The sequence below is a fragment of the Mercenaria mercenaria genome, chromosome 8, assembly GCF_021730395.1.
Source record: "Mercenaria mercenaria strain notata chromosome 8, MADL_Memer_1, whole genome shotgun sequence".
In the NCBI taxonomy this organism is placed as follows: Eukaryota; Metazoa; Mollusca; class Bivalvia; order Venerida; family Veneridae; genus Mercenaria; species Mercenaria mercenaria.
The window spans coordinates 2920030-2933992 of NC_069368.1; the positions used below are offsets into that span (position 1 = coordinate 2920030).

Below are 13963 nucleotides of genomic sequence, written 5' to 3' on the forward strand. Positions count from 1 at the left end.
ATCGATAACCAGTCACAAATTTGGCGTCTAGAGTGTTAACAAGCTTTTCCTTTGATTTTACCTGGTGACCTAGTTTTTGACCCCACATGACCCAGATTCGAACTTGACCGAAAGATCATCAAGATTAACATTCTGACAAGTTTCATGAAGATAATTCATAAATGCTTTTTAAAGCTAGCTAACACTCAAGTTTCATTAAGATTGGACCACAATTGTGACCTTTAGAGTGTTAAAAAGCTTTTTCTTTGACTTGACCTGGTGACCTAGGTTTTGATCCCAGATGACCCAATATCGAACCCGTCCAAGATTTTATTGAGGGTAACATTCTGACCAAGTTTCATTCAGATTGGGCCAAAATTGTGACCTCTAGACGGACGACGGACGGACGGACGACGACGGACGACGGACACAGGGCGATCACAAAAGCTCACATTGAGCACATCGTGCTCAGGTGAGCTAAAAAAAACATAAGAAACATAAGAAAACAATGACTTTCAGGTATTTTAAACTACCAATTATGCAAAACTTATATCATGTCACTAATACAGGTTTTCTTATGGAACGGCCCATATTACAATGGGTCTTTCCACGAGAAAACCTGTATTAGTGACATAATATGAAGTTTGCATAACAAGAACTTTAAATTACTAGAAAAAAATGTTTATCTTATGTTCGTGTAGAAACTAGAAACAAGTTAAGTGCAATATCGTTATTTAAGCTAAATCAAATTCTGCCATATTTTACAAATAATTGTCATTTGTATTTTCATGGCAACGAAAAATGATTGCATAAAATTTGTGTATTGTGTTGTATATTGCCGCCGCGTGCATTACATGTAACACAGTCCCACTTACAGCAACACGGTCTAATTTAATTATTTTCACACGTTCCTTAATTGATTGCATTACCGGATTATTATGAAAATAAGTAATAACTTTAAAACCCAACTTAGATTTAATATCGAAATAATGCACCAAGATACACCCGTATACGTTTCTTTTTCTAAACAATACTATTTTTCGACATATAAATGTGGCATTATATTCTCAATAACGGCTCAACACGATTTTAATAAATAATACAAACTTTTAATTTTACGATTTGATTTTGCTTCCGCGCAGAATAGGACGAAATCAACACTCGCATAGGATTTTCTTTTCAAAACCATGCCAAATACAAATATTTTTTCTTGAAACTTGACATGGACACGTAGAAATATATTCCTAATAAAAGTTCAAAAGGATTTTTAAAAATATTCATTACGTTAGATTATTATTCCTTTTCTTGAGAAGGAATATTTTATTTCGATAAGTCACACTTGACTGAGCTACTGATATCGAAAGCTGTTGTAATTACAAGCTGGCCAGTTAAACTCCGTGACCTTAGAAATAACCTCTGACGTTAAACTATTCTTTCCTAATTGAGGCGACTCTCTGACTGAACGCGTTCCGTGGATTACATATTACTAAACCCGAGGATGATTTATTGATTCTTTTATTTCCTCCATTCTTGAAGAACATAACATATGTACATTCAGTCGACCAGATAGACATATATCAGCAAATTTAAATGTAGACAACTAAATATTATCGTTACATTCAAATGCATGGTTAATATTTGAAAACAAACCCCACCGCCACCCTCTAATTATGCGCAACAGATTCACGCATCGAGTCGTAATGGATTGACCGGGTCAATGTCTTATTGCCGTACTTACTCTACTGAAAGTGGTAACATATTTAATTTGTTGTTGGATTTAACAAATTATGTTAAATAACTAGTGTAAATACTTACCTGACATTTATGGCAGTATAAAACAGACATTGCAACCAAAATTTTACAAGATGATCATTTTATATTTATATAGATGTGCCCTAGAAGGAACTTTTGCTATGCTTTAACTTGTATGTCTTGATTTTGCCTGACACTTGAGATTTCTGCGCATACAGAATTTCGCTATTCAGTTATACCGGTTCCGGTTCAGCGCTACCTTTCTCAATGCATGAACCGTACAAGTAGGTCAATACTTACAAGGAAATTGAAAGATATGTGAGTAAACAGATCGATGCAATTTTATTATAGATATGCAATAAATGTGGACACAATTAATTTTTAAATAAAAAATGTGGTTTTGACCGATTACACTTGTACATTTTATGAATGTGTTGATTTTTGTTTACGCGTTGAACTACAGTCCGTGTCTGATAACTGCGGAGTGACTATTTGGACGAGTCCAAGTCAGGAGGATAATCGATAAATATCATTATCTAAGTACACACTTTTATATTATACTACTAACTGGAACGCCTATTTTGAAGTAGAAGATTAGTACCGGTCATAGAGCGTTAGTCTTACATGTGCGATTCTTTTATATTTCCATTGTCGCGTTGGTTCGAATCCCACCGTGATTTACACTTTTTTTTAAATCTTTGCTTTTTATCTATGTTTTAATTACATTTTTTTCAAAGACAATTGAAAATATTCAAAATGCAGTAATACAGCACTACGGTATACAATAACGAACTGAAATATGGAAAAATGATGATGCTTGAAATAACCTTCGGAGTAGTTTGTAGTATGTATCAAGCATCATTCTTATACTGAACAGTGTTTCTCTTTGCAAAAAAAAAAAAAGACGTGGACGCCTCGGACATGTTGACTACACTAATACTGGCAATATACGAGAGATGAATTTAACCTGAACGAATTTCTCGAGTGTTTTCGTGACTATGCATTCATAATACGATGTGTTTACACAGAGCTGATGCCTGGTCCTCTTTAAACAGAAATTAATTCAATAATATGTCTATCTAAATATATTAATATATTCCAGGAGAAATGATTATGGTGGTTACCCTGAAAGAGAGAAAAAAAACAACAACAACACCTTCCTCGATTCGAACCTACGGCCCGCAAAATTCGATATTTCAAACACCAATGCTTTAACCACTGAGCTACCGGGACTGACATACATGTTGCAATAAAATATACCCAATATTATTGTTTATGTAAGCTGCTTTACCTATTTTGTTAGTTTTAGAAGTCCAGAAAACATAAACAAACGTGACGTCACTCCGAAGTTATCATACACGGACTGTACTTAGCTTATGCGGTAAATATTTCTCGTGTGACCAAGGCGAATGACACACGGAAAACTATATCAATCCGCTAAAAATATAACTCGTCAGTAGCACAAATCTTTATAACGTGAAATCACGGATATGGATTTTTTTATTAAGTACATTTTTATTTGCAAAAGATAGTAGTCACTCATAATTAAAAAATGCCGTTAGGTCCCTTTTCTTTTATATTACTGATATGATGCTACTCTTGCTAACCCTCTTGTGGTATATTTTTTTAAATGCTGCTACTCTGGCCCAATTAATTTCACGTGCGCACACAGTACTATTAAGTGAATCAGTTGGATCTCTTGACATGCAGAAAATGTTGGACTTTTAATATACTGAATTTTTATCTCACATTGTTTTTTGTAAGAGTTTTAAAAATATGTTACACAGTTTTGTAAGACCTTTAAAAATGTGTTACACAGGTTGGTAGGATTTTTTAAAATTTGTTACACACTTGATAAAATAAATATTTTAACATTTTCTCTGTTTGTTCTCTTGGTTTTATGCAGTGACATCTTACTTTGGAAGATTATGCCATGATTGTCTGTCGAACCTGCTTTCAGTCTAGTCCGTTTGATTTTCTGACAACCTTGCCAAAGACATAAACAACCCCCTATTGATTTTAGTGCCGAGGTAAAAGCGACCTTTAAAGCCTTCGTCTGCTTTTTTCATACATACAGACAGTGGTTCCCTATTAGATCTAGAGTGAAGTCAAAGATTATGATCTGAGTAACCTTTACTGACTTTGGTCGGGATGTGGGTTACTTTTTGGGTTCAATGAGTTAAACTGGAAGCATTTAGTGAAATATTTTATTTTCTTGCCAGGCTTCGCGATTAAAATGCATACCAGTTCAGCTACGCTTCCCTACAGTCCTCTCAGGGCTTTGCTTAACCTCTCTTCTTGTGCTGGTCATAGATTTGCTCACAGTTTGATCTCGGTTAAAGATATTACTCGGCATCTAATTAGTAGCATAATAGTAGTTTTTTTTTATATTTCGTTCATCAAAATACTATTAAATTCATACAGAATTCATTGTGTTTGAAAGAAATATAAATCACTCGCTCTTTTACGGAACGTAACGGCAAACTTAGATTTTAACGTAGACAGTAAGCGTAAGTAAATTTAGATTACTAAGAAGAATACGAAGGCAAATGCACGTCAATGTATCCTGGGCCTAAAGGCTAAATTGGTCAGAAGTCTGAAAATACATATACTGGCTGCACCTCCGATTAGCGGTCACCTGGCCTAAACGGCAAAACTGTCTGCTTCCCCTGGCTGGCTGCTTAAGACAGGATAGACTGTGAGTAAAAAAAGCAGATTTAGAATAAATGGAAGAAATCCGGCTTTCATGTTCGCTATCAGAGAAATGACGTAGTATAAACGTGCTTTCAAAATCATACCAGATAAAATCATACCAGATAATAAAATAAGTTCGACAAGTTGACGTCTCTTTTTAAAAGAAAGGAAAATGTCGGAAACAGCTTCATTATATATGTTAAATTTTAAGTACCACGCGCAACAATACACATAAACATGTCAGTACAATTACAGCAGTTCCAATATGTTTTTCAAAGACGCAGTCGGTTGCAAGGCATCAAGTTCTTTGAAATAATGCGTAACATTTATAGGCCTCTACAGAAAAGTGCTCATTTTCATCTAATTATCAAGTAACAGCATACTGACTTAACCTTTAGCTGCTATATTTCGAAATATGACTGGTCTGTTATTCAATTTGGGCAATATCATTTGTTATTTAAAGGGATGTTCACTGAAAAATTACTGAGTGCAGACAATGATCAGCTTGGTTTGCACTGGTCGCAAAGGCTGGCACTTGCCACCGATATTGCCGCCAGCAGGCTAAAGGTCAGAAAGTATTTTATGGCCGATTATATACATCAAAAGAGGACAAGTCTCATGATCTCGTTTTAGAAAGACTAAGCGTAAACATGACAAGTAGGAAAAACGACAAAGCGATAATCACGCAACAGTATATTCAATATTACAGTTTTTTACCTAATTTTAATGAAACATCATTTTGGATAAGATCGTTTAAATATATCGCTTTACATGTCGAAATTTCTGTTCATGAAATTTTGTACTGATCATTCGCTCAAAACAACCGAATGTCCCAGGAAAAAAGAAGTCAAGTTTACATTTGAAGATACAGATGATAAGGTTTTATTTAAGACATAATATATCAAAAACAATGATTTGTGGTTGGATATAATCACTATTTGAGCCATGCCATATGAAAACTAAAATAGTGGCTTTGCGACCATCCTGGATCCAGACCAGCCTGCGCATCCGCACAGACTGGTCAGGATCCATGCTGTCCGCTAATGCTTTCTCTAATTACAATAGGCTTTGAAAGCGAACAGCATGGATCCTGACTAGACTGCGCGGATGCGCAGGCTGGTCTTGATCCATGCTGGTCGCAAAGCCACTTTGTTGGTTTTCTCATGGCACGGCTTATTTGGAGTTCAGATGTGAAGGAATTACATAACGAGGGCATAGTTCGAGTGATATCATAACACATATCTGAGCGATTTGATTCCAGAGAGATATACTATTTCGTTTGGATACAACTAGGTTGCCTAAGGTGTGCCTAGCTGACAATACGGCTGCGTGTCTTAACGACACTCGAGAAGTTTCTAGTCAATAACACTACAGTATGCACATACCGTGTGTAGGCAGTAATTTAAATGTTTACAGCGTACATTTGGAAACACGATAATTATATAATTTGTGCGGCAAAGCAGAGCATACCAGCAATATGCACAACTAGGCTTGGTACTGATCAATCCTGTGAAGTTTGGTCAAAATTCTGCCAGTAGTTTGACCTGTTAAAGCCGGACGAGAATTTTCTATTTTTAGCTCTAGCGGTCATTATGTGCAGCGGAGCGAAACATTCCGGTGATATAAGTTTCGTCGAAATCCGTCCTGCAGTTCTACCTGTGAAAGCCGGATAAGCTTAATGAGGAAGGACGGACAGAGGGACGGACGGACGTACGGCAAAGGCAAAAACAATATGTCTCCCCTATCAAAAATATCAGCAAACCTACTGTAAAAATGTTTGTAGATATTGCATACGGCATGTAGTCTTCTCATACAAATATTAATACCAAATCAGAAAATAATAGGGCTATTTTTCTACCTGCCCGAGCACCGGCCTTCGTCGTCGAAGTCGTCCGACGTCGGCGTCACACTTTGGTTAGGCTTTTTTTTATTGTAAACTAATCTCATTAGCCACTGAATGCCTGACACAAGGCTTCCTAGGGGTCTTACTGAATAATCCTTGAATGAATGTCGTACAAATAATGACTCTTATTCAGCTAAGAAAACTTGGTTAAACTTTTGCATGCTACTAACTATCAGGCTGTGTCTCAGCAACAGATCTATGTATCAGGATTGAAACTTCACACAGGGCTTCCTGATCATCAAACCGTCTGTCCCTTTTTATTCGCCGTAAGGCATGTCATCTTCCTCAGTGTTATAGACTTTTCCCCCCCTTTTTAGCTCACCTGTCACATAGTGACAAGATGAGCTTTTGTGATCACCCTTCGTCCGTCGTCAGTCCGTCCGTGCGTCCGTCCGTCAACAATTTCTTGTCTGCATGATAGTGGTTTCATTTATGATTTTATTTTAACCAAACTTGCACATAACTTGTATCACCATAAGATCTCGGTTCCTTTCTTGAAGTGGCCAGATCCCATTATGGGTTCCAGAGTTACGGCCCCTGAAAGGGCCAAAATTAGCTATTTTGACCTTGTCTGCACAATAGCAGCTTACTTATGATTTGATTTTTACCAAACTGGCACACAAATTGTATCACCATAAGATCTTGGTTCCTTTCTTGAACTGGCCAGATTCCTTTATGGGTTCCAGAGTTATGGCCCCTGAAAGGGCCAGAATTAGCTATTTTGATCTTGTCTGCACAATAGCAGCTTCATTTATAATTTGAATTTAATCAAACTTGCACAAAACTTGTATCGCCATAAGATCTCAGTTCCTTTATTGGACCGGCCAGATCCCATAATGGGTTTCAGAGTTATGGCCCTTGAAAGGGTCAAAATTAGCTATTTTGACCTTGTCTGCACAATAGCAGCTTCATTTATGATTTGATTTTAACCAAACTTGCACACAACTTGTATCACGACAAGATCTTGCTTCGTTTCTTCAACTGGCCAGATTCCATCATGGGTTCCAGAGTTATGGCCCCCTAAAGGTCCAACATTGGCGGGTTTTATTTGATACAAACTTCCAAAATATCTTCAACAACAATAAATCTTGGATTCCATGTCAAATCAGATCCAATCGAAGGTTCCAGAGTTATTTTATATCTGATCACCTCCCCTGATTGTAATCAAAATGGATTTATATCAGTAAGTACTTATAGGATTTATTTGAAATTGCATTATTGTCATTAGTTGGACTGAGCCAATCAGGGTAGATAACTATGGACTTATTTATGTCAAATTACCTCCCTTTTTTCAAATTAAAATGGGTATATCTCCGTAACTAATGAAGATACTGATCTGAAATTTCATTTATGTCAACAGATTTATTTGGCAGATCCTTCTTTTGTTCACTTACAATAATTTTCTTTTTAATTACTGCCCTTCTATGTTACTATAAATAGCTTATTTTTAGTAACTTTTTTATTATTGGCCGTAGGGAAAAACCCAGACCACTTTTCTGTGGTATAACATGGATGGTACCTCCAATTTTTAGGTGTATTTTGACATATCTGTACCTTTTAAGATTTTTTTTTCTTTTTGGTTAAATTTCTTCCCTTTGTTGTTCCTGTCCTTTGGACTTAGATATTTTTTCTGAGGACCTTGTTGTCCTCAAGTGCAATGATATCAGGTGAGCAATATAGGGCCATCATGGCCCTCTTGTTTTGAGTTTAACGTCGCATCGACACAGTTTAAGGTCATATGGCGACTTTCCAGCTTTGATGGTGGAGGAAGACCCCAGGTGCCCCTCCGTGCATTATTTCATCACAAGCGGGCACCTGGGTAGAACCACCGACCTTCCGCAAGCCAGCTGGATGGCTTTCTCACATGAAGAATTCAACGCCCCGAGTGAGGCTCGAACCCACATCGATGAGAGGCAAGTGACTTGTCATCAGACAAGATTCAGATTGATTAAAGTTCCGTTAAGCTATAAATTTATGTTAAAAAAAAAAGATGAAACAGCTGTCCAAGTAGATGTTATGCATGACCACATGGGTAGAAAAACACTAATTTCTTCAGGTTTGTTTCAGCTAAATATAAAGCAGCGTCGTTTGTTGTCTTACAGTAACAGCATCACCTATATAAGAATTCTTAATTGAATGCATACGTCGTAACATCATCCATACAATCAAATATTTTCTTTACGGATGCACTAATACATATCTCGCCAGCAAGAATTCTTAATTGAATGTGATACGTCATAACATAACCCATACTTTTCTTCATTGTTCTTCTACTTTACTTCACTTAAAAACAAATATTTCACTTGTTTTCGTTAGTTTACATTGTCCGAAAGAGTGTATAAAGATACATAGAGAAATAAAGTATAAAATTATTTGCCGCTCTGCTTATGGGGCAATCTTACCGTCGCGACATTTTTTAAATTGCTTGCAGAAGTCGCTATATTATTCTCTCCACCATTGTTGGTATTCCCATCTGTTATAACTATGGCATAGTTGTCCACACTAGGCCTATCAGCTGCAGAGTTGAAATAGAAGACAGCTCTGTCTAAAGCTAAGTCTGTTCTTGTCCAGCCTGTTTCGTACCTTTAGCGAAAAGATAAATCGTAAAACAGTTTAGCTAAAGTCTTAACTGCTCACAGAAACCAACCAATTAACTTATGTCGTTATCTGCAAACAAACAAATTTTTGCCGCCTTTGTTTGATTTATTAAATATTACATTTATTTAGGAACGTTTTAAAAGTAAATTGCGGCTTTATCTTCAATATTAAAATGCAAGTTATACATCAATTCTAAACGTCATCTTTTGTATCTATAAGTTAGATATCTTACATGTCCTGGACCATGAAACATTTTGATATTTTTTTCGAAGTTTACAAAACTTGAATTGATAAATAAGTACCTGACTGGCTTAGGCAGCTGGTAATATTCATAACTAACTGATATTATGATGTGTACCTGACTGACTTAGGCAGCAGGCAATTTTCATAACTGAGTGATTTTATGTTTGTGTTCCTGACATGCTTAAGAGCAGGATTTATTCAGAACTGACTGATATCATTTTTATGTACCTGACTGGTTTAGGCAGCAGGTAATATTCATAATTATTATACCTCACATAAATGTCCATTAACTTGAATAATATATCATATTCCCCAGTGATTTTGTATCACATGCGCAAAATCGTTATTTTCAATTTCTGCACAGGTGATATGATCCATAATTTTATATCACATGCGCAACAGCGTTATTTTGTTTTTCTGCGCATGTGATATTATTTTTTCATATCACCCGTTGAGAGATTGATACTTTCGCATTGATTAAAAGACTGAGTCGATAAATTTTCAGACGAGGCGCTTATATAATTATACGTAAGCATTAAATTACCCTTTTCTGGTGCTCTTGCATATGCGAACACGGCCGAAGTTTCTTTTTTATGCTACGTGCAAAATATTTAGAAAACATTAAATATTGAATCGAAACTACCACAATAAGTTTGGAAATGATCTAACTATGAAAATGAGTGTTCATACTTATATATGTTTAATTTAGAAAAAAGACAGTTATCGCCGTTTTTCGAATGCTACTGATTGGCGCAATGTTGAAATATTAGAATAAATATAGGGGCCAGCTATAAACCTCTCGACTAAATCTATCAAAAAAGTCTTATTACACAGAAAAGTCGCCACAAATTATGAGTGCTAACAAGTAAAGACTCTTTAATTCTGTCTTCATTATTAGGTTAGTAATTACTTTTTAATGTTAAATAAATTACTATGTTGATTTTCCAGTAAATGCTTTGACCCTTATAATCTTTCGGCATAATAAAATAAATATTGCATTCCTGAGAGGGTGATATGAAAAATGTTCACCCCTCGAAATATGAATATAGACCTCGGCTGGCGCCTCGGTCAATTTTCATATATCTCGCGGTGAACATTTTTCATATCACCTTCTCAGGAATGCAATATTTATATACTGTCATATTATTTTTGTGCATCTGACTGGCTTAGGCAGCCGGCTTTACTCAGAACTAATTGATATTATGTTTACGTATCTGACTGGCTTAGGCAGCAGGCTTTACTCAGAACTAATTGATATTATGTTTACGTACCTGACTGGCTTAGGCAGCAGGCCTTACTTCAGAACTATTGTATTTTAATTGGCTTGAGCTTTCTCAACTATTGATTTAGTATGACGCTAGCGCAGCTATCACTATGTTTGTTACTGACGCTTAGCACCTTACTCAACTAATTGAATTTACGTACTGACGCTTCAGCAGCTTCAGATATGATATATTACGTACTAGTTAGCACAGCATTACGTCTTTAGAACGCTGCTAAGCAGCCTTATTGAACTGTTAGAAATTATGTTTGTATACCTTACTGTATACCTTACTGGCATATGATTGTGTTCTTTACAAGCTTAGACAACAATTTTATTCAAAATGACTGAAATCAAATTTGTGTTCCTTACTTACTTAGACGCAAGATAGGTTCCAAAATTGCTGATATTAGGCTTGTGCACTTTACTAGTGTAGGAATAAAGGTATCTATTGTTTGTTCTTTGTATAAATATTCTATTTTATCTTTTTTCTTGGTTAAGATTCATTACTTCCTGTATATAATCTCCTTTTTCTACACAATATTGCTAAGGTCACTAAGACATACTCCTACGCCAAGTGCTCATATTTGTCTGGTCGTAGTGCTTTGCTGGTTGGTCAACCAACAAACCAGTGTGTGGCGGTTCAGTAGTCCAGATATTTCTAAAATGTAACATATTTGGTCTTTGTTAACTTCTGATGTGTGTATATATGTTTTATGGCTTTATTAAAAGCCCATTTTCAACTCAAATGGTGTTTTGTTACTTTTCTCAAAACAAGCTGCATATGAGCACTTGGTGATGGCCCAGTCAACATAAATGGAATTTTATGTTTCATAAAATCATTTATGTGCTGGTCTATTATACTTTTGGATACAATATGTGGGTGTCGCATAATAAGCGGGTGCCGCAGACAAGTGGTATATATATTTTATTTATTATAGTCTCATCAATGTACACATTCAACACATCATAATAAAAGCAAAAGCATAAAATACAGTACATTGCCATTCAGTTATTGAATTACAAGAGACACATATAGTTCGTGAAAACCTGCCTTAAATAAAACAGTAGCCTTTGTAACAGTAACAGTGCGTTCGACTTTTCTCAGTGCCTAACCCTAAACTAAGAGCTTTGCCAGTATAAACTTTCTAAAACTCTGTCAAAATTCAATCATAGCTATGGGGATTGTCTTTCCAGGTGTAGACTTTGATATTAAACAACTATTTTAAAGTTCAAGCCAAAACTTGACCAACAAGTCTAAAATAAAAAGGGGCATAACTCTGTCAAAATTCAAATCAGAGTTATTCTCCTGGTAAATATTTAATAATAAATGAATTATTTAAAGTTTGAAGTCAATAGTAACAGAAGTATATTACTTTCAAGTCGATAACTTCAATGATAACAGAGACATTTGACCTAACGAAAACTTTAACCACAAATTCTAAGTTACAAAGGGACATAAACCTATCGAAATTCAAATCAGAGCTATGGGGATTGTCTCTCCTGGTGTAGACAATAGACAGTAACAGAAATATTTGACTTTACAACACCGCACGGCGACGCCGACGCAAGGTGCAATATCTCTACTATTTCCTTCGAAAGGTCAGGCTAAAAAACTGACCTTATTAATGGATACAACCATTCTAAATTTGTATCACTTCCCAATGTATTTGAAAATAAAACCCCTAACTCCATTTGCATGTTGAACATCTAAAATAATTTTATGTTTTAAAACCATAGTACAAAATGTTATTTACAGTTTTAAAACACTTCCCATATTCATAAAAGAAGTTTTAAAAACAAAAACAATAAAACACTACACGGAGTACAGCTTTTCCCTACGACGTTTTAAAATTTGAAAACAGGATTTTGCCGCCAGACGCATAATTCTATGATCGGATAAAACGAAATTCAATTTTTCATTTTCAGACAAATTTATAAAGTGACTATCTATTAAGCTAGCTTTGCTGAGCAAGTCACTCCTTATTTCGAGATATTCTTTACAGTACAACAAAACATGAGTGGTATGCGTCGCGATAGACAAGTGATATGCGTCGCGATTCATCACCATAATTTCACGGTTTCCTTTGTTTAAAGAAGATGTTTCGATCGATATACATCTTTATTTTTATTATATTTTTATTTTTATTTTTTGTTTTGCTTTGATTTTATAGAAATCCAGCATTTGGATACATGTCTGTACCATTTTCTAGTCAATTAATTTTTTTATATACATATTTTGTCTTGTTAATTTTTGATATGTGTATGTTTTATGGGCGGTTCAGTCGTCCACATATTTCTAAAATGTAATATATTTGGTCTTTGTTAACTTCTGATATGTGTATATATGTTTTATGGCTTTATTAAAAGCCCATTTTTTAAACTCAAATGGTGTTTTGTTACTTTTCTCAAAACAAGCTGCACGTGAGCACTTGGTGACGGCCCAGTCAACATAAATAAGTAAAACTTCATGTTTGTCCACATATTCTGTAAAGTTTATTATTAATTCAATCATGGTGAGTTAAATAATTTTTGAATCTGATAATAAAAATGTATTACTAACAGTATTCTTCATGTTTTTTAATAATATAAAAATGCGATGAACTGAAATATTATAATATGCATATGCATTAACCTTTACCCTGCTAAATATCTATAATGAACTTTTCCATCTTTCAATTTGGACAGTACCAGTAACTGTTAAAATGGTTGCTTAAAGAATACAGTTATTTTGTGGTGCCTCTTTAAGAACAAAATATAACCGTGCCAACATGTTAATGTGCCATTTTTTTATCAACCTGTTACATTGTTGTGTTGTTTGCACAGTGTCATTAGATTCTCTACAACACATTCCAGTAGTAATCAGTTTTGTCCATTACGCTATACCGTGTCAATCAGTTGTCATAATCACTTAGATAAATGGCTTGCTTTTTTATCTTGGAATTACCCTAGAAACTGCTCGATAATACTTGCTTATTTTTTTTCTCACGTCAAAATAGAGTCAATTAACAAAATAGGCTCGCCCCTTCCGACAGGCCAGCTTTTACACCAGTTCCACTTCTATTATAGTCCAGTTTTAATGTTGTATGACTTTGTTTCATAATAAATTCTATAATTTCAACTAGTAATTTTATTTTCACAGTATGCTTACATTTTTACTCAACAGACAGCAGTATTTAATGACATGTTTACATCAAAACATCACAATGTTTACGTAGATAGCTTCTTGAAATGTTGTGATACTATATAAACATCGTGCATTCTTGATTATAACTAATTTGTGGCATTTATTTTTGATAAACTGGATGTAAACGTATTTAAATTCATAATTTAACATCTCCTTTCAGTCAATATAAACGACGGTGTCTACTTTGTAGCAATGTGATTCTTATCATGTTATTAATAGAAGTCAGAATATTTCATGCGGTCAGAAGTTGTACAGACCAGAAATTGTTATGCATGTATGTGTGACCACTCAGCCTAAAAAGTAATTTATGGGTGAATAGCATGCTTGTGTTTTTATTATACCATTA

General features: G+C 35.0%; 1 protein-coding gene across 1 annotated transcript in view; it reads right to left on the reverse strand.

Moving 5' to 3' along the window:
- LOC123523191 (matrilin-2-like) overlaps positions 1-13963 on the reverse strand; it is a 43429-nt gene that overhangs the window by 11594 nt on the left and 17872 nt on the right. Inside the window, exon 9 of the mRNA XM_045300878.2 lies at positions 8731-8911. Within this exon, the coding sequence (XP_045156813.2) occupies positions 8731-8911 (181 nt within the window). The remainder of the gene's footprint in view (positions 1-8730; positions 8912-13963) is intronic.